This window comes from Hylobates moloch, unplaced genomic scaffold (genome assembly GCF_009828535.3).
Source record: "Hylobates moloch isolate HMO894 unplaced genomic scaffold, HMol_V3 SCAFFOLD_5, whole genome shotgun sequence".
Taxonomy (NCBI): Eukaryota; Metazoa; Chordata; class Mammalia; order Primates; family Hylobatidae; genus Hylobates; species Hylobates moloch.
Window position 1 is genome coordinate 108,135,903 of NW_026652280.1, and position 22,047 is coordinate 108,157,949.

Sequence of the window (22,047 nt, forward strand, 5' to 3'; positions counted from 1 at the left end):
TTAAGCATGTTTGGCTCCTGGTGCTAACAGGTTATTGGATCCAGTTAGGAGAGTTAGGTTGTCTCTATGACTCTACCTTACCTGATGTGATTTTGCCAAATCACTAGATTTCCTAGTCTTTTTAGGTCTTCCTTTTGAGACTGAGGGGAAGAAATAATTACTCCTGATTTTATCCATTTCAAGAACTATTTGAAGGTCCATTGTGTGAGGGAATTATCAAAGTGAATAAAATGTTTGTTCCCATAAGGAACTTACAGTTGGGAGGTGGTAGGAGAAAAAGGAGAACCAAAAATAAGACATGAATTATTGTAAATATGATTCTATTTAAAAAACTAATATTGGGCAGAATAAGAAAAAGTATCTTAAGTCATACAAAGTGAAAAAAGAATAATAATTCTATCTGAGCACTTACTATCCCTATAAGGTAGGTTCAGTTGTTTTCTCCATTTTATAGATGAAGAAAACTAAGGCTAAAAGAGGTTGAACAATTTGCTTAAGGCTAACAGCTAGACTGGATTCACACAGGTCATATGGCTCCAGAATCTTGTTTGGTTTTTGGTTTTTTTGAGACAGGATCTGGCTCTGTCACCCAGGCTGAAGTCCAGTGGTGTGAATACCTTCTGGGCACAAGCAATCCTCCCACCTCAGCCCTCCAAGTGGCTGGGATTACATGTGTATGCCACCACTTCTGGCTTTTTTTTTTTTTTTTTTTTGGAGAGACAGGGTTTTGCCCTGTTGCCCAGGCTGGTCTTGCACTCCCGAGCTTAAGCGATCCACTGGCTTAGGCCCCCAAAAGTGCTGGGATTACAGGCGTGAGCCACTATGCCTGGCCAGAATCTGAGCTTTTAACCATTACAGGTGCTGCTGCCTCTGGAAAAGGACAGACTGTAACCCATGCTTTCAGGAGGAAAAGCATCTGAGGAAGGGAAAACAGGGTGCCCTCTGGGGGATTTAAAGCAACCCTTTTGGGCTGGGGTTAGGGGACAGAGGTTAAGATGAGGTAAGAGAGCCTTGGACTACATTGTTAATGACTTGGAGTGTGTGCTTATGTGACAAAGTCACTTAGGGGTTTCTGAGCAGAATAAGAAAGTGACAACGTTTTAAGATTGATGCAGTAGTGACATGTAGGTGCATGTAACTAGTAAGAGTGTGCACTGCAGTGATAGTGGCAACTGAAAAAAAGAGAAAAGTGAAAAGAACATGGCAACTGATTTGATTGAAAGGGGTGAGGGACGGGTCAAAGTTGAGTCCATGGTTTTGAGCTTCTGAGTAAGAACAAAGACGGCTTTAACAGAAATGGACACTGCCAGGAGGAGCTGATTTGTAGCAAAGATTCAAGAAAGGAACTAATACTTGTTTTTAAATCTGACATGGGCCAGATACAATACAAATGGAAATGCATTGAGTCTTTATAGCATCCTTTCAAGGTATCTTGTTTTCCCCTATTGTGTAGATGATTAAACTAAGACTCAAAGAGGTGAAATAGCTGTCCCGGGGCACACCATGTGTCAGTGGCAGACTTCTACTTGAACCTGTGCTGTTAACTCCTTCGCATGTGCTTTTCCTGTTTCTGCTGCTTCCTGTCCCTTGTCACATGGGACATGGGGGACAGCACCTCAGGACTGGAAGGGACATTCAGGCTCCTCAGTTGTAACACTTGGGGTATCATGAGAAATGTGGATCTGCAGTGCAGGTCAGGGGTTGGGTGAGAGGTTCACATTTGTGAGGTCTTTGGATAGAAGAGCTGTATAAAGCTACAGGAAGAGGCAAAACAGTTGAGGGAGAGGGAGAAGAAATATTAAAAAGACCCTTGAAGGCTGACCTATTTTAGGAGTTAAGAAGAGGAGACAGGGTGGTCAGTGAAGTATGAGGAGGACTAGGACAGTGCAATATTGTGGGTGCTAAGCAAAGAGAATTTCCAAGGAGAGTGTCTCAACAAGATTTCCGGGCCGTGTACTGAACTCCTATTAAATGCCAAGCACTTTACTGTGTTGATGGTGAGGTCAAAGCAGAAGAGGAGACCACTGAATGTGGAAGGTAGAAATACATAGCTGATAATTGATGTGGGTCTGGATCACTAACTAAATATTAGCAGTTAACACTGTCTGCCGAGGTTGTCCCATCTGGAAGCCCGAGTTCACTGGGAAACTGTGAGAGTGTGGTGGTGATGTTAAGTTTTTAACTGGGGCTCACTAGCACTTATTCCTCCTTTTCCCAATAGCCTGTAAGATTTATTTGGCCCAAAAATGGCATTGCAGGAGAAAATATAATATAGTTGGATAATTGGTTTTAGTAATTTAAAAATGATACTGCAGAATGAGGCAGTCTCCCCTTTTAATGAGTTTCATAGTTTGAATAGAAAAATTTCTTTAAAGATTTTTTTTAAATGGCATAACCAGTACTACTGAGGCTTCATGGTCTTCCCCTCTCCTTTCTCTCTCTCTTTCCTCTCTCTCTCTCTCTGTTTCTTTCTCTCTCTCTCTCTCACACACATACACACACACAGACGATGACTTTTTTCAAATACTGTACAAAGGACTCAGTATTATTCAGTGTTTACTCTAACACTCCATTAAGTGAATGCTAATTCAAACAACTGCTTTTTTTTTTCTAGCCAACAAGATGTTCTGTTTTTCTCTAGTAAAAACAGCAGAGAATCCAAAACCTGTTAAGTCAGCGATCACTTCTGAGGATCACATGAAGTTAAGTTTGAAGAACATTTTCCATGTTTTTTCTAGAGGAAAAATAACTGAAACTACAATAGGAAAAAAATTATCAGGAGTCCGGAAGAAAACAAGAAAAATGAAGTCAGTGAAATGCTGTCACTAAAGCCAGAGCACTAAACTCATGAATATGACAGAGTGGGTTGGGAGAATCTGGTGCAAGGGAGATTGTACCTAAAAGGAATCCAGTAATCTGAAGGGTGGCCCCATCCTCTACCAACTTGACACCTTTGTGAATTCAAGCTGTGAGATTTGCTCATCATCTGTGGATACATTCTCTACAGCAAAATGTACTTGGAGCGGTGCTGTCCCTGCCACTGGGCACACATCTATACAACCTCCCATATGGGGACTGCAAAGCTGTTAAAGCATAGGGTGGAGCTGAGAAACTATTTGTAGTAATGGGTCACGTTGGATGAACTGAGTCCTTGATTCCATGGTGCGGTTAAATGTGAACTAGGCCTCCCTATGTTGCAGTTTTGTGTAACTCCCAGAATGCCCTTCTTTATCTGGGTATTTGCATGTTATTCTTTGCAGGCAAGATGACTTTGCTAACACTCTGAAGATTTGTTAGGAAAGAGTTGGTGACTTTGTCCAGATTTTAGTTCTTTTTCCTTTGAGAGGAGACGGATTAACTAACAAAGCGTTTTGTGTACTGGGTAGGTTATGGCTTGATTAATGTGATTTTACTCACTGCCCAAGCAAGCAGCTGATAGGAGCCATAAACCTGGGGTCAAGCTTATAAATTAGATATGTCCAAGAGAGGCAGGGTGTTACAGTCTTGAGGAACAACTTCCCTCCCTCTTAATGCACCTGTCACATAATGTGAGTGACTAGGAAGTGAAGAGCAGGTGAACTAATGATGCTGGGAAACCCAAATCACAAGTGTGAATTAGCCAAGCACCATAGGTTACGTTGGATTGAGTAGCAAGGGGAGATTGAAACAAAGGTTAATATGCCAGTGATTTAGGCTCGTGTCTGCCCTTAACTGGTGTGTTCATGGGCAATTTACTTAACCTTTCTTGGTCTCTATTGCCTGACTCATCTGTAAAATAGGGTGTTAGGTGAGATCACCAAACTGGATCAGGCAGGTTCCATTTGCTAGGTCCGTCACTCTCCATATGTGTTTGAAATTTACTGATATTTTTGTCTGTGCTACTGCCTGCTTTTGGACTTACTGCCATTATCTTCTCTTTTCCACCAGCACACCAAAAGATCTTGTGGCATATAGTAGTGAAATTGCTCTTATACTCCTTACCCAAAACCACTCTGTATCATTTTTGAATTGTTATGATAAGGAAATGTATCATGAGTCCTTTATAATAGTGGTTTATAACAGGGTTTTTGTTTTTGTTCCATGGATCCTTTCAGAGTCCAAGAAAAAGCTATGGGCCTTCTCATCAGGAGAAAGTGTCTACAGACACATTTCCATAAGGTTGCAGGGAGTTCACGGATTCTGAAGGCCCTCAGGCTGAGAACTCATGCTCAAGAAAAATACCGTTGTTCTATTTGCAAGTTTGTATAGTACTGTTGCTCTCTTTGGGAAATGCTAGGAACTGAAGGTAAGGGACCCAGACTGAACCTGATGAATGACTTAGTAATGTGATGTTCAAGTTATGAATAAGTCCCAGACACGCAAGCCTCCTTCTCGAGACAGATGCACCACTTCCTGGAGGAAAGCTGTGTCCTGTGACTGGGTGTGTGCATCCTAGATTTACTGTGCACCATTGGCTGAAACAGAAAATATCTGTGAGCTTTCAGTTCTCATGTAAAGTAGGAGCATAATATCTTCTAGTTGCTCTCTTTGTAGTGTGGTATGAAGCAATTTGACTGGCATCCTCAGAGTTTCTCTGAGCACTGTCTGACGACACTATCTAAATTTAAAAGTTCTCAGTTTGGGCTAGTAAAGTAGTTCTGTTCCTGTCAGAGTTCATCTCGTGGAGATCACATTTTCATAAATCACTACTGTGTTATCTTCCTTTTCATCTGTACATGATCTTCCATTTTTCATCCCCTTAGAAGGTGATTCTAGGGAGGACTAATAATTGATGTACTTAATCTGCTGGACACTCACATCCTTTCATTAGTTTGTCCGTCCTGGGGATAAAGCATTCCCCTCATAGAATTGTCACAACTAGGACCCCTAATACAGTTTATTCCTTCTTGGTTTGGAGTGTAGAGTTGCTGCATTAATGGTGGAAATAAACAAGTTCTGGTGGGCAGGATCCTTTTTTAGTTGTTTGGAAATATAAAAGTAGATGAAAATGGAAACAGAATCTGATTCTATTTTGAACATAACAGCTATTCCTTTATCTCATTTTTAAAAAGAGCAAAAAGCATCAAACTTAAGTTTCTATTAGTATCTTTGCTCCACTGCCCCTTCTCCCAGTTCCCATGAGCTCTATTTAGTATTAAGCCTTGTAACCACTCTTGTTTTGGCATGATTTGTAAAAGCAGGCTATTCCTCTTATGGAAGTCACTGATATTTTATTATGTTCTGGCCAGAACTTAAATGAACATAAATAACCCAAAATTTCAGAAAAAAATATAATTATCCATTTCAAAACTTTTTATAAGCTTTCTAGTAAATATATAAAAGTACATAGAGTAGTGTAATAAGCCTACATATACCACCATCCAGCTTTAACAGTGGTCAATATATGACCAATATTGTTTCATCTGTACCCCAGCCCATTTCCCTTTGCCCAGGAATTATGTTGAAGCAAATTCTAGACATATCATTTCACTTGTAACTATTTCATTATATATCTCTTAAAGATATAAGAACTCTTTGTACACTTAATCTCAGTACCAACACCTGACAAAATGAAGTTCCTTGATATCAAATATCTAATTAGTATTCACAGTTCCTCGGTTGTCTTATAATTTGTTTCTGTAATTTGTAAGTTTGAGTTGGCATTCAAATAAGGTCAGTATATTGGGGTTGGTTGATATTATTTATGTTTTTTGACCTACAGGTCTCTACTTTCCCCTTTCTTTTTTTTTTTTTTTTCTTTCTTTTTTTTTTTTTTTTGAGACGGAGTCTCGCTCTGTCGCCCAGGCTGGAGTGCAGTGGCACGATCTCGGCTCACTGCAAGCTCCGCCTCCCGGGTTCACGCCATTCTCCTGCCTCAGCCTCCCGAGTAGCTGGGACTACAGGCGCCCGCCACCACGCCCGGCTAATTTTTCTGTATTTTTTAGTAGAGACGGGGTTTCACCGTGTTAGCCAGGATGGTCTCGATCTCCTGACCACGTGATCCGCCCGCTTCGGCCTCCCAAAGTGCTGGGATTACAGGCTTGAGCCACCGCGCCCCGCCTACTTTCCCCTTTGCCATTTTTGTCACTGTTGCATTGTTATTGAAGAAAGTGGATCATGTGTGTTACATACTTTCCTATGGTCTGGTTTTTTCTGATAATCTGTTATTTTTAAGGAAATAAGAGTAATAGGTATGTAATTATTTAAAACCTGTTTTTAAGTGTATGCAAATGTTTTACTTCATGCTGAAAACTAGCTGTGGAGGTTCACAATTAGGCAGGAAAATTCAGGCATCAGGTGACTTCTTTACATTTTTATTCCTGTTTTTTCTTTTTGGAAGATATCTTGGCAGATTATAAGGAGAGGTGTCACTTACCCACTGCTGAAATGCGCTGGGCTGGAACACACCAGCCATTCTTCATCAACAACACCAAACAGTTATTTTGGGCAAAGAATTAGAAGAGCAGTTTTTTTGTTGTTGTTGAATCTACAGTGGGAAGCTGGGGTGATTGAATGTGTGCCTCAAGTCCTTTGGCCCCAGCACCCCTCTCTCCTTATTTGCTATGATAAGCATTCTCTTGAGGGCTATTCATTACAGTGGAAATATGATCACAGAATCATCTGGGTTGGAAAAGACTTCCTGAGGTCACCTGGCTCCATCTGGCAACATTAATATGGGATTCCAGCATCAACTTTCCCAGAACAAGGCTGTTTGTTAACAACTCACATAGCTCATATAAACCCCTGGTGCAGTCTTAGCCTGTTTTCTCTTTTGTCCTTCAGTGAAATAGATGATTAAATTGCATGTCTTTCTGCTGTAGGAGTGTTACACAACTAGGACCCCAATCCAGATAACACACATATGTGGCTGTGTAGATCTTTAAGATTAATCTTGATTTTTCCCTGCTGTCCTCTATAGCACATATACCCTGAGACTCTGTTCAACTATCTGTATGTAGTAACGGTTTTCATGAAAAATGTTTAAATGGGTAAATATGATGCAATTACTGCAGACTACACCTTTAAGCTACAATAGGTATGATGGTTAATTTTATGTGTCGATTTGGCTGGGCCACAGAATACCAAGATTTGTGTCAGACATTATTCTGGGTGTTTTGTGAGGATGTTTTTTAGATGAGGATAACATATAAATCAGTGGACTTTGAGTAGATTGCCCACCATAATGTGGGTGGGCCTCATCCAATCAGTTGAAACCTGAATAGAACAAACAGACTGATTTTCAGAGGAATCTTCTGCATCTGCTCTCCTGGATCTCCAGCCTGTCAGCTGACCCTACAGATTTTGGACTTGCCAGACCCCATAATGGCATGAGCCACTTCTTTATGATAAATCAATCTCTCTCTCTCTCTCCACACACACACACACACACACACACACATCCTATTGGTTCTCTTTCTTAGGAGGACCCTGATTAATCAGTGTGCCAAAAAAAAAAAAAAAAGACAAGTATATGTCCTCAATTTATCTGGCTATTTTTTGAAGATGTGTTTTATATTAAAGAGATGCACAGATCACTGGAGACACCATCGGCAAAATTGAGAGTCTGGCCACAACTCTTCTAGTAAAACCTGACTTTCAGTCACTTTCTCTTTCTAGCCTTAGTTTCATCTCTGTAAAAGAAGGTTGAACGAAGGGATTTCCAAGGTCTGTGATTTCCTGAAATGCAAACATGGAACATTTGAGCCAGCTGCTGAGAACGTGTCTAGAGATAATAATTCTGAGGGCTGCCCAAAGTTTCTCTTACTAAATAAAACAACTGAGGGTGTAAAACAGTAGTGGTGGTGGAGCACAGGGAATAAAAAACCATCAACAGAAAGATTTCCTGTATATAAGGAAAATATACAGGAAAATGGATCACCTTGACTTATGTCGCAGAAGATTCTAATCATAAATGTAAAATAAGGATAGTAAATGCCAACGGGAAAACCTTTAGCTTTTGTGACTTCTCAGCTGAGGGCAGATAGTCTAACTTTGAGGGCACTTAGGATCTGTGTCTGCACTGCACTAATTCTTATTTTGTGCAGGAGGAATAGGGTGGTGGTGGAGGATTGGCATTTGTGATAAGCTGAGGCCGTCAAGCCAAACTGAGGGGCCCTAGCCCAACCCATGGACAGGAAATGTCTGACCCCAAGGGCATTTGTGCTATTCCTGATCACAGAGATTGGAAGGAGCCTCAGACTTTTGCTGATCCATGGGGATGTAGGTTGATTTCTCTGTTGCCTTGGTTTTGAGCCTTCTTCTTTTTCCACCTTGGGCTTCCCTCTCCAGGTAAAAAAAGCAGTAACCACAAGGCAGAAACCATATTATTTTAGCTCCTCTTGTCTGGAGAGTGGGCAACACTTAGGTGCAGTAATCTTTTGGCTGTCCCTGTCTGGAATTAATGTTCACCCTCATGCAGCAGTCTGCCACTTGGGTGGCTGGCATTTTGGGTTGGGCAGTCTGGGTTTGTGCCTGGCAAAGCCAGCTGAGGGGAAGTTCGCATGCCACGTTTGGTTGTGGACACATTCTGTGTAAGGTGCTTACCCCTTGCTCAGTAGAGGCATCCCCTGCAAATATGGCGAGGTGGCTTTCTTTGCCCTTTGGGTTCCTTTTGACCATAAACTTACCAGTGAGGAGGCAGGACCTTGATGGTCATATCCCCTGAGAGGCTAGCTGACTTTTTACCCCGTTGGTGCTGAAGATGGACAAATGATTAACCCCCTAGAATCTCTGGTTAGACCCCAGTTGTGGTCATGAGTTCAGCCTTTTGAACCGCAGGCTGAAATTGTTTTTCCAGCGCTCTACCCAATCGGGTGTCCCGGCCTGGACTCTACTACGGAAGCTCTCCCTTGGGAAATAGTGGTGGGCAGCGGGGCGTGGGAAGAGGAGGGAGGAAGCCTCCAGCTGCTGCTGGCCGGCCCTGCGTTCCTCTGAGGAGGTAGGGAAGGGACCCTCGAGATGAGTGGGAGACAGGAAAGGAGCTGCAGTCTGGAGGCCCGAGTGGGAGCCGCTCCTGGCCCGCCGCCCGCCGGGCCGCTTCCTTCCCCTGACATGACAGCCCTGCCGGCCTGGCTCCCCGCCACCTGGCAGCGGCCGCCGCGGCACATGACTCCTCCGCCCTCTGCCCTGGGGGCTGGCGGGGCCCAGACGGGGCCCAAGCGGGGGCTGGGAGTGATCTGCTCTGGAACTGGCCGTCCCTGCTGGTCGGGGCTGCCAGGTGCGGCCCGCTCTGCTTCGCTGGGAACTGGCCTTCCTCTTCCATTCCTAACGCGCTGGCCATTTGTCCCTTCTAGGAGCCAGCGGAGGGGAACACCCGCTGCCTGCACCTGAAAGAGACGCCGCCTGGGGTTCAGCTTCCCTGGCCTCAGTGTTCTTTACACGTCAAACAGGTCGTCCTGATTTACCTCTCAGTTACTGGAGTCAAAGGAGATGGACCCGCTGCAGTGCATAGGAAGGTGCTTAAGTCCGCCCCAAGGCGACACCGCCTCCGCGGCGCCATCCAGGCCAGGGGCCGCGTGACAGCTTGGGGTCCGCGCAGAAGGCTGCCTCAGCGAGGCGGCAGCTGCGCCCCTGCCTTATCTTTTAGAGGCTGGGAGACTTGGTGCTATTTCTGGCCTTGGTTTCTATGTAAAATCCAGGATGGTGGGGGAGACGTGTACACTCCTCTGCCCTAACCTCTTCATAGGAAGTTAGGTTAAATCCACAAAGTGGTGGGGATCTTGCTCAATAGAGAGAGATTTCACAGGTAGCCCCAAAGTGGGAGATTTGGAGAATGTGCCAATAAACTTGGTTTAAATTCTAATTCTGGCTCTGCTACTGGCTTCAGTTACCCTCCCCCATCTTCCCACCTCATTCCCTCCTTTCCTCTTTTTTTTTGAGATGGGGTCTTGCTGTTTCTCAGGCTGGTGTGCGGGGGAAGGTGGGGGCAGTCTTGGTTCACTGCAGCCTGGAACTCCTGGGCTCAAGTGATCCTCCTGCCTCAGCCTCCCAAGTAGCTGGGACTAAAGACATGTGCCACCACACCCAGCTATTTTGTAAAAAGTTTTTGTGGAGAAGGGATCTTGCTCTGTTGCCCAGGCTGGAGTCTTTTTCTCTTTTTAGAGACACTTTATCACATTCACCTCTGCTCTGTAGCAGTGTCTTCAAAGTGATCTGATTTTTCTTTCAAGTGGGGTTGAGTTCGTCTAGAAGGCTCTTGAGCATTTTCCTAGTGATAGGGTGATAGGCCTTACTTTTTTGAAATTGGGGTAGGGGAAAGAGACATGAAAATATCACAAGTTCTAGAAACCAGAATTTGAGCAGTCTTATTGAAGTTGCCCAATCCCACCTTGAAGTGATCTGCATCCAAGAAAAAGGTTTTGTGATGGTGGTAGTGGAATTTTTGGGGATTAAGAGGTTGCTGTGTGGATTAACAAGCTGGAGCTGGAAATGTCTAATGAAACTGACAATGATGCCTTCCTGGATCAACTCACCTGTGTGTCATATGACAAGCTTGAAGAGGACTCAGGAACATTCAAACCCAACCTTCTCATGGAACGGAAGCCTGAAGGGGGCAAATGCTTAAAGTCACACAGCACAATGGGTGTTGGCCAAAAACCAGAATTGTCTCCCTCAGTGATTACAACTAGATGTAGAATTAGTTTTGTATGCCCACCACTCTATTGCTTTTCCCCCTTAAACTTCTATTCCTTCTTACTGGGGGAAGGAGAGCTCCCTTACAGATGGTGTACCTTAGGGTTTACTGAACCAGGCACCCACACCCTATTTAGCTTTAGACCTATACTCTGTTTACAGGACGGGCAATCAGCAGCTGAAAACTAACTGAATTTGGAATTAAACTTTTCTCCCTCTACCTAGCTCCCTTAAGCAACTAGTCACTCCCTGGTTCTTGTATCCACATGGTGAGTTGTTCATTAATAGAACCTTTAGCAGCAAGGCTGGGGGAAGCTGTTTGTACTTGCCAAAGGCCATTCTCCATGAACGTAGCTGGGAATAGGTGACCCCCAATTTAGAATGGGGGTGTGTATAATTCTCTTAAGAAGTTGGCTGAAGTTTCATCATAGTTATAACTACCATTTATTGTGTCTCTAACATGCCAGCAGCTTTTACAAACATTAATTTTTGTGGCTCGAGAAACAACCCTGCAAGGTAGGAGGCAGCATCCTTGTTCTTATGGATGCAGAATCTGAGATTCAGCAAGGCTAAGAAGCTTGTACAAGGTAAAGTGGCTGGCAAAGAGCAGAGGATTCAAACCCAGGTCAATCTGGCCACAAAGTGATCACACTGCCCTGCTGCCCATTGGATAATGGGTAGGCTCCAGCCTTGCCTAAGAAAACATGTTGCTAGTTTTTGAGAATGAATGGGTAAGGAGCTGGAACAAAATATGCCTGAATATCTGACACTTTATACCATGGTGTCTAGTGTTTTTGAATATTAAGTTTTCTAGATTGAGGTTATCACAACTCTTGCCCTTGTCTTCCTTTTTATTACTTCTAGAGTAATTGTAGGTTTAACATCTTCTATCATGTTAAAAACAAAGTTATTTTTCTGATTAAAAAATATCTGTTTATGTAGAAAATACAGATGTACAAAGAGGACAAGTCTCAAACTATATACCAGCTTCTGGTTAAGAACGTGTGTACGGGAGCTAGACTTGCAAGGGTATGTATCCCTGCTCTGCAATTTATAATCTGTGTGACTTTGGACTAGTCACTTCTGTGCCCGTTTCCCATCTGTGAAGTTGGAAATATCCTACTTTATTAGGTTAACATCAAATGAGTTAAGAGCTGCAAAGCCCCCAAAGTGACTGAGATGTTTAGTATTTTAATAAACTTCTGGTCTTCCTCTCTGATCTGTGTATACATGTGTAAATATACATGTTAGTATGCATATAAGCCAAAATGAAATATTTTTCAAACCATCTGCTTTTCGTATAATTGTATCGTGATCATCTTTCCTAACCTCTAAATAACCTTCTCCATTACCTGACAACTGCCTAAAACCCCATGATGTGCTGGCGTGAATGGAACTGAATCCGTGTTACTGGGCATGCAGATTTCCAGTTTTGCACTAACATAATGCATCTTAAAACAAATTTGAGTAGTTGTTGTGCCATGAATGGTATCTGGGTGACAGGAACTTAAAGCTCTTTTCAGAGCACACCTAATCCTCCCTCCCCTAGTCTAAATGAAAATAAGGATCAAGAAGTACTCCCTTCGGAGCTCAGAACCTGCCTTAATTCTGAGGCAGCACTGTGAACTTTTCATGTGTCAGCCCTAAGTGGGGAACTCACTCTGGCTCTCCCCTCTCCCTGCCTTCAAATCTAGAAAAACCATGTTTCCACATTTAATATCTGATGTCTCGGTTCCCAATAAATCACAAATCAGAAAGTTCTGTTGTTCCATTATTGCTATGTCTGAGGTGCCCCATAAGAAGCCTGTCCCTAAAAGGGCTTAGAGGTGAAGCCCTGCTCCCTGTTTCCCAGATTGGACTCCTAAATCCTGTCCTTCAGGATGGAATGCTGCAGTCCCTTTTATGCCATGCTGGGCACTGTACCTTTGCTGTTTTAGTTTTATGAGATTCTGATGACATGCTTATTTGACTTTATTGACATAGAACCCTCCTGCTGGTCTCAGATTGGTAGAAATCATTGACTAGTCCCCTCTTAACTTCCCCCCCCCGGCCCCCCGCCCTGCCAACGCCTGCACTGTTTTCCACTACTAGCAAATCAATAGGTCATGTTTGATGGCCCTACTCTTGCCTGTCCACTTTCAGGTGTATTATATATGCAGACTCAAGGGATGTACTTGTCCATTGCATCTGAGCTCCAAACAGGCAAGAATGATGGGCAGAAGTGATTTGGGGTCAGTAGTCATGGAGTATACCTCTTAAAAGGTTTACAGCTTTAATGAGATTTTTCTCCTACTGTCTTAGACAATAAATCTCCAAATGTTGGAAACTTGGTGCTTTAAACAGTATACATTCTAAAGGAATTCAACTGCATTTCAGGACCTGTTGACTGACCAACCTCAGACACAGCCATATCCTAAGACATTAAAGGAAACGGCTTGATGTTCCAATTTAGGGAGCGTATCATCATCTCTCAGAAAGAGTCTAATATGGTGATGAGTCTGCCAAAATTACAGAGGGGCTAGCATGTCTTTGGGGTGTGCTGGAATGGCATCAGGACTTAAGAGGAAAAAATGTGTGTATTACACGCTTGTAAAACTCAAAGCATCAGTTACTCTCTGCAGTATTTTCCAAAGTGCTTTTTCATTAGTTTCCTTCTAACACCCTCCCTGTGAGAAAGGTTAAGTAGCCTTACCCTTCTTCCACTCATGAGGACACTGGAACAATGAGAGGTTAATTGACTTGCTTTGGGCTCTCTACAGTGAGGCTGACCCAGCTGGAATTTCCAACTTCCGCTGCCTGGAACTCCAGCTTACCATTCCAAAGGCTCTGTAGAACCAGGGCCACCTCAGAGAAGGCCTCCACAGAGGGAGGAAGAGCTCCCAGCCAAGGAAGGGGCATCTTGCTCAGCCATGTTCTTGCTGTTTGGGGATTGCTGAGGCAGAGAGCTAGTCTCTTCAAAGTTACAGTCCAAGATCCTCGACCTAGAAACTGTTTGGCTGCCTGGAGCTAAGCTGTAGGAGTGATGGATGGCAGAAATAAATTATTTTTGGCTCAACTGCTCAGTCTTGGCAGGGGGCCCTTTAAATTTGAAATGTTATCCTGACATCTACTAAAGGTTTAGGAATCCGATGTCATTTTCTCCCTATGATTCACATGTTGGCCTTTTCTGTACAGGGGTTACCAATTATCTCTGGTGTATGTTCCTGTTAAGGGTCCTCTACAATTGGGATACTATAAAATATGTAATTAGGATGATAGAGATGGCTTCTAATATAGAGGGTCCCCTGTACCTCTTCTTCTTGGCCCCATCAGGCCTACTTGAATCATCTTGGCTCACTCCTCCATGCAAAGCAGATCCTTATTACAAAAGCCAGGTTGGTGGTGCTGTTGGTGACATGGTCTTAGACAAGAAGTTACTGTACTTGATGCTTCTCTTATTCTTGTGTCTTGATGTACTTTTCCTCTGGCTCCTTAAATTAGCCAAAATACTTGCACGATAACCAAAATACTTGCAAGGTTGCTGTGGGCTGGAGGAGAGCAAGCTTAATAAGAGTATGAAAAGCATGCAACTTTGAGGCAGCACAATTGCTTAATCCCCACTCTACTGCTTATAAGTTAGGTAGCCTTGGGCTAGTGGCCTCTTCTTTTTGAGTTTCGAGTTTTCTCAGCTGTAAAAATGGGAACATCTAGTTCACTGTTAAACTATAAAACCACACTAACAGACATCTATATCATAGCCAGAAGATCAAGATTTGGTCCAGTGAGAGTTGGCATCCAACCTCATAGTGAGGTTGTCACTGTTCTTCTGCCACCCAGTCCACCCTCCTTTGCACTCACTTGTTTACTTTAAAATGTGGAGTGAAGTGGAGGTTTGCCATCTGGGGCTTGGAACTCCATACATTTTATTAGACTTGGAAATTAAGGCTAGACGTGGTGAGGGGATGAGACCAGACTGACGTGACCTTTCTTTGTGTTTTTCTGGAGCAGGGATTCCTGGTCACCTCCCTTGCTCTTTTCTTCCTGGATGAAACAAGAAGATAATCACGGTGTCTGTGCACACCAGGACTCAGAAGACAAAGGGATGGGTTCTGATTTTGAGGACTCTGAGGACATGGAAGGGGACCCAGAAGAAAGAGAAATGGGCTCTAATCCAAAGGACACAAACAAGAGAGAAGGCCATCTGGAGCCGGAGATGGGCTCCAACCCACAGGACTCAAGGCACAGGGAAGCAGTGCCTGACATCTGCACAGGTGAGGAGAAAGCTGGGATTTCTATGCAAGCTGCCAAATTTACACTTACTTCTAGCTCCTCTAGAATCATAACTAGGGACAGCATTCTCTGTAAGGGAGTTCCATAGAGGGGACCATTAAGCAGGATTCTGTACTGACTTGCCTTTCTTGTGTTAGCCTGAAGAGCATCCTTTTCTTCAGCCCAGTCTGAGGTGAGCTGTGAAGAGGCTCACTCACGGGCGCGGTACTTTACAGTGTAGAGAATGCTGCTGTAAATTAACCCCTGGAACAACACTACAGTAGAATTACCCAGCTAGTATTAGAATCTACCTCACAGGGTTATTGGGAGGGTTAAATGAGTTGCTGCATATAGAGTTGCTAAGCACAGTACTGTGCAAATAGGAAGTATCCAGATGTTTACAGTTACGTCCTCATCTCCCTTTGCAGATAAGTCATCTCACTGGTAAGTGACCTGCCTAGGTTCATGTGGCTAACTCCCAAAGTGCCCATGGCCTCTGCTAAATGCCTTACTCTTACTGACCTGAGAGTGAATGCTGGGCCTCTACCCACCTCCTTGTTTCTGTCTTTGGGCATTCATTACTTTATCCTGCTCAGTGCATGCTCTGGGGACAGAAATGAGCTAAAATACTTTATGGCCAGGACTGTGAGAGGTGACATTCCTTCCCCTGTGACACAGTCCCAGACTCCCTGCTGCCCTCCTCCGCAGTGCACACAAGCATGTGGAGGAGGGCACGTGTGAGGCCTTTCACATCTCAGCAACTTCCCTCTGCTTGGGGATACGCAGCCAGAGACCAACAGGTGTGTGTCCTGGACCAGCCTCTAACCTGGGCTCACCAGCTCTACGCTCTGTAATCTCTTTTTCTATTCCTCACTACTATCCCCCTCCCCCGATCCATAGCAAAGTCCTGAAGGTGAGTTCAGTTTTTTGTTCCATCATAAGCTGTTTCAGACTGACCAAATGTACTTTAAAAATTAGTCCTGGGGGCTGGGCGCGGTGGCTCATGCCCGTAATCCCAGCACTTTGGGAACCGAGGTGGGCAGAAAACGAGGTCAGGAGATCGAGACCAGCCTGACCAACATGGTGAAACCCCATGTCTACTAAAAATACAAAAGTTAGCTGGGCGTGGTGGCATGAGCCTGTAATCCCAGCTACTCAGGAGGCTGAGGCAGGAGAATCGCTTGAACCCAGGAGGCGGAGGTTGCAGTGAGCCAAGATTGCGCCACTGCACTCCAGCCTGGACGACAGAGCAAGACTCCGTCTCAAAAATAAAAAGAAAAAAAGAAAAAATTAGTCCAGGGCCTGGTGAGGCCAAGTGGTCTTTCTCAGGTTGGCAGACTGTTCTTGTCTTTTGAGACTAGAATCTTAAAAGGAATTGGTAGCTCTTGGAGTGAGTAAACCTTTTCTCCTGAGATCTTAGGGAGTGTCCTACCTGGCACAGACTTGAATATCCCGAACACAGGCAGTCAGGCCTTCAGATGGCTCTGCTAGGCAGTGCCTCGGGTCCAGCTAGTGGGGCCTGGGCCCGAGGAGGCTGCCTGAAGAACTGGTGGGCAGAGGGGGCAATGAGTGCACTCTCCTTTAGGCCTTTCCCTGGAGGATCCAGTTGAGAGACGCTAGACTCTCAGGGGTCCTTGGAGGGGCAGGGATCCAGAGTGCCTGAGGGAGGGAATCACAGTTTTATTACTGAGGTTTCCTCTGGGCCTATCTTTTGAATGCCAAGTATAGTAATTCCCCACTGCGACCTTCTTCTGTTGCAGAAGGGCAGCTGAGTGAGGAAGAAGGCGTTTCTGTCCGTGGGGAAGAGGATGACCAATCTGGTGTAGCTGACATGGCGATGTTCCCAGGACTGTCTGAGTCTGACAGCATATCCCGGAGCCTCCGGGAGGACGACGACGAGAGTGCTGGGGAGAACCGGCTGGAGGAGGAAGAGGAGCAGCCGGCCCCTCCCGTACTTCCCTGGAGGCGACATCTCTCCCTGGGGAGTCGGCACCGAGGTGACAAGTCCGCCCACCGCCGCTTCCACCGGCTCCACCACCCCATGGCCGTGGACCTCGGGGAGCTGGATAGCCTGGTGGCCAGCATCATGGACGCGCCCACCATCTGCCCCGACTGCGGGGAGAGCTTCAGTCCCGGCGCCGCCTTCCTGCAGCACCAGCGCATTCACCGCCTGGCTGAGGCCGCTGCCGCCGCCAGCCTGGAGCCCTTCGGCCTGGCGGGGGAGTGCGACGCGATGGTGGGCATGATGGGGGTGGGTGTGGCGGGGGGCTTCGGGGCCGGGCCCCCGCTGGCCCGGCCCCCGCGCGAAAAGCCCTTCCGATGCGGGGAGTGCGGCAAGGGCTTCAGCCGCAACACCTACCTGACCAACCACCTGCGCCTGCACACGGGCGAGCGGCCCAACCTGTGCGCCGACTGCGGCAAGAGCTTCAGCTGGCGCGCCGACCTGCTCAAGCACCGGCGCCTGCACACGGGCGAGAAGCCCTACCCGTGCCCCGAGTGCGGCGAGGCCTTCAGCCTCAGCTCGCATCTGCTGAGCCACCGGCGCGCGCACGCGGCGGCCAGCGGCGCGGGGGCGGCGGCGCTGCGGCCCTTCGCCTGCGGGGAGTGCGGCAAGGGCTTCGTGCGCCGTTCGCACCTGGCCAACCACCAGCGCATCCACACGGGCGAGAAGCCGCACGGCTGTGGCGAGTGCGGCAAGCGCTTCAGCTGGCGCTCGGACTTGGTGAAGCACCAGCGCGTGCACACGGGCGAGAAGCCCTACATGTGCTCCGAGTGCGGCGAGACCTTCAGCGTCAGCTCGCACCTCTTCACGCACAAGCGCACGCATTCGGGTGAGCGGCCCTACGTGTGCCGCGAGTGCGGGAAGGGCTTCGGGCGTAACTCGCACCTGGTGAACCACCTGCGCGTGCACACCGGCGAGAAGCCCTTCCGCTGCGGCCAGTGCGAGAAGCGCTTCAGCGACTTCTCCACGCTCACGCAGCACCAGCGCACGCACACGGGCGAGAAGCCCTACACGTGCATCGAGTGCGGCAAGAGCTTTATCCAGAGCTCCCACCTGATCCGCCACCGCCGCATCCACACGGGCAACAAGCCGCACAAGTGTGCGGGCTGCGGCAAAGGCTTCCGCTACAAAACGCACCTCGCGCAGCACCAGAAGCTGCACCTGTGCTAGGGGCGGGGTCCGAGGGAGGCTGCCCTTTGGGGAGCCTGTGGGGGGTAGATATCCTGGGACGGACCCAGGGGAAGGAAGTGGGGAAGGGGCGGGAGGGACAATCTGAGAGTGACTGGGGAGCCTTTGGTGTTTGGGGTTTCCTGAAGTGGGAGGAATGTTGAGTAAGTTGTTCTTTCCCGGTGCTATACTTGCCTCCTCTCCATGGAAGAATTGTTCAGGAGATGCGCTTGGGGTGATGACTTCCTTAAATACACGCTGTAGGGGGTGAAGAGCTTGGAGGACCAGGCGCATTGAGGACCCTGAGGAAGAGCAGTTCGTGGTCTGGGGTGGGAACAGAATGGCGGGCAATAGACTAGGGTAGGCCGCGATGGCCTGTAGAAGTCTGCGGGGAGAGGGTTTAAATGAGGGTTATGGGGCGAAATAAAACCAAGTATAAGTGATTCTATCTGGGTCCCACCAAGAGTTTGCCCGATCTCCACACATCACCTGTTGTCTCACAAAAAGTAGGGGAATCTTGTCAGTCACATAGGAAAGGATATTTAATGTACTTTTCCTTTCTCTGAGCCACAGTTAGCTGCTATTTTGAGGCATCCAAGGGAAAGTGGGCTGAAAAACGCCACACTCTCATTTCAAGGGGCAATGTCTGGGGTTTAGAAATTCATTTATAACTGGTTCTCAGATGTGGGAAATCCTGATTCTGTCCCGGGTTCTTTGCTACTTCCTTGAAAATACTCTAGCTTCATGCTGGGTCAAGGTGGTTTACCTGGATGACCCTCCTCCCCCGCCCTCACCCCATCCCAGGTGTGTGCCACACCCAGTATTTCTTTCAGGTCTCAACTGTGGTGTTTTTAAGTGCAGGGAAAAGGAACAATCGCAGCTATGTGTGACTTTCCTTTTCCCACCTCACCTTGATGTAGGTGTTTCAAGTGAACTTTAGACCAACAGTTGCCCAGTGACCTGCTAAAAAGTCAGCTAGCTCAGAGTTTTGCTGGCCTTTATGTGAGAAATCCAGGAAAGTGTTCGCTTTGTTGGGATGCAAGACTCCTTGTTCTCATTTGCCTTCACTTTGCATTTGTTAGTGACCTCCACTGACCCCCCCTTCCATGCATATTGACGAGGGATCTAGTCTAAGTAAGAATGTCTTTTTCCTGCACGTGGAGGCACAGTAGAACTCTCAAGGCTTTACCCAGGAGAGCCCAGTCAGGGAGAGGTGTAAATGCAAAATTGCCAAATAGCACAAACAATGAATGTTTTCTGGTTGTTATATAGATGCCAAAATAGCACTTTGATATTTGCAAAGTGCTTTATGCTTTTTAATAATTGTTAGTTGTTTCTCACATCATTGTGAGTTAGATCAGTATTATGACCCCTGTCTTAGGGAAGGCCTGGGAACAGGAGTGTGCAGGCTGTCCTGAAGAGAGGCTGAGGACAGTGTGAATAATTGTAGCCTGACCTTTTGCATTCTCCAGCTCAGCTGCTAGGAAGACTTACTTGTCATGATTTATATAATAAAATAAGGACACTGAAAATTCTTATGCTTGATGAAAAACTTAAGGCTTGCCTAGAAGGGCCAAACTTGTCCTTATTGACAAAGCTGGTCTTTGTCGCCTAATTAGGGTATCCTAGCTGTGTTCCATTTCTAGTAAGGGGCTGTAGTTAGATGACTCTTGTATAGATTTCAGTTACTTATGCTGAAGATCCCTGTGCTAGGTTAGCCTTTAGAAGTTAGAGTTGTGGAAAGCAGTATTGTTTTCTTCACTAGTGATTGTTACCCTACACATTTCATGGAAGCATCTTCACAAAATATTGGACACAGTGGAAGGGAGAAAAAAAAGCTACGAGATTGTTTTTACACTTTTAGCAAAGTTTCTGTGGATGCTAGTAATTTATACTTGATCAATTGTATTCTAGTAAAGAACCTCTTTGGGGACTGTAGGAAAGCATGTTTTTGTGGTTATAAAAACACTTAAAAATCCTGATAATTCTGGGCTTGTATAATGCCTGTTGATCTTGCCCTCTTAATCAGTTTATTGTTATTCACAAATGCAAATAGATTTTCAAACTATAGACAGTTTTGAAAGACATTAATTCTCGTTTTCTTCTAGTCAGGAGTAATACAAGCAAACAAGTGTCCATTTTGAATTCTGACTTGTAATCTGAATACTAAGCATATTAGACCCACCTGAAAATAATATAGCCAATTTCTAGGTAATCTTACTGCTTTGTGGGTTTCTTTCCATGTACATCTACCTCTTCCAGCTGTTTTAAGTTTTCTCAAGTCTGTGCCTATGAAATCTCATCCAACTTTTGATTATTCATGGATTGATTATCCTCTTTATTGTTTTTTGCTGCCATTGCTATGCCTGGTCTCATCTTCATCAAATATACTACATATCAGCAACTTTAGAGAATGAGTTCAACAGGGAGTGGAGAGTGAAGCTAATGTAAAATAGTTTAGTGGCAGTGGGAATCTTTGGACTTCGTTTACCTCTCTCATTATTTCTATTACCATGGATAAGAGAGTCAGCTGCTACGTTGATATCCCTTCTATGAGCACATTCTTAGCAGAAGAAAACAATCCAACTACCAACACCCGACTCTATTGGTGCATTTAAAATGTGATTCCATTTTTTCTTACAATTCTTCAGGGAACTTACCTGCATTAAGTGAGGTTAAATGCATTCAGGAGGTTGTTTCTTCTATCTAGTTTTAGAATAATATTTCTTCAGCAAACTCTGTTAACTGCGATTCACCCTTGAAAATGTTAGTCTGAGGACTTTTTCCACCAACTCATTAATGATGGTGGAAGCAAGTGTATTATTTGTTTCCTGGAGAATTTGGTGAAGAGCAGTCTTCCTGTGCTGCCCTTTACTAAGCAAAACCTGGAGCAGTTAAAATAGGCTAAATGGTTTTGATTAAATCTTGAGCTCTGAGTTGGAAGGAGAAAATGAGAAGTTCACCCCTTGAGCCATGTGGTCTCTTTACAATCAAGAGACTGTACATATGTGAAAAAATACAAATTAAGGACCTGTGTTCATAGACAATCTAAACTGTGTTTCTGAAGTTTGTGCACATTTTTCTTCACTGTAATGTTATTTTACAGCTGTTTGTTAAAATAGTGAATAATTTAATGATCCTAAAAGTAACAGGTTTCGTGTGAGTGTGCTTGTATACGTGAGAATTACCTTATTTTCAGGTTGTTTTATTTAATGATGGTTCCTTGGACAGCATTCTGGTGTTCAGCAACCAATATGGAATATTTGTCATTAAATCCATATCAGTCTTTTACCATGTCATTCTTCTTTGCCACACATTAAATGTCACTCAGCTCTATCTATGGAAGCTATGTTCTTGTAGAACAAGGGTTGACAAACTACCAAACCTGCCCTGCATATCTTTGTACATAAAGTTGCATCAGAATGCAGTCATACCCATACAGGCACATTTGCATATTATCTGTGCTACTTCACCCTGAATTTGCTGTGAGTGGGCCTCTGCCCACATTCCAATTAGAAAAACTATACCCGGTCAACCTGGAATTCTTGAGGTTTGATTAGTTTAAGCTACAGATTTTTTTAACCTTGCAGAGCTTTTTGGATTGTTTGCCTTTTAAATGAAGAGAGCAATTAACTGGAGTGAGGCCTAAGTTCCTGCAGTTTTATAGAAACTCCCCAGGCGATTTTAATGAGCAAATGGTTGAGAACTCTGTAGGACCAATTAGAGACCCCCCATTCTTTCTTGGGAATTACAGTACGTATAATAGTACATAAGGCTCAAATCCTCTCCTCCGCTGGGGGATATGGAGGCAAAGGGCAGTGCAAGATGCAACAGGCTTTGTCTGCTCCTGGTAGGCCACCTTTCACACAACTGCTCCAAATAGTGAAGACAATATCATAAGTAAGAGCCAGGAAAAGTGCCTATCTTGGCTGTCCATCAGATGACAATGGAATAGGTGTGGAAGGCTGCTGCTGGCCTTCGCCGTCTTCACCACTCACAGTCAGCCTTCCTCCGCTTCT

The 22,047-nt window shown here is 45.3% G+C and overlaps 1 protein-coding gene across 2 annotated transcripts in view; it reads left to right on the forward strand.

Annotated features, from left to right (window-relative positions):
• ZNF697 (zinc finger protein 697) overlaps positions 1-21,606 on the forward strand; it is a 29,344-nt gene extending 7,738 nt beyond the window's left edge. Inside the window, exons 1-3 of one of the 2 annotated variants that reach the window (XM_058439398.1) lie at positions 11,620-11,640; positions 14,599-14,861; positions 16,620-21,606. In XM_058439398.1, coding sequence (XP_058295381.1) covers positions 14,636-14,861; positions 16,620-18,031 — 1,638 coding nt within the window. In that variant the 5' untranslated portion in view covers positions 11,620-11,640; positions 14,599-14,635 and the 3' untranslated portion in view covers positions 18,032-21,606. Of the gene's footprint in view, positions 1-11,619; positions 11,641-14,598; positions 14,862-16,619 lie in introns of those variants that run through there. The other variant, XM_032154851.2, reaches the window with a different exon arrangement.
• Positions 21,607-22,047: the final 441 nt, after the last annotated feature.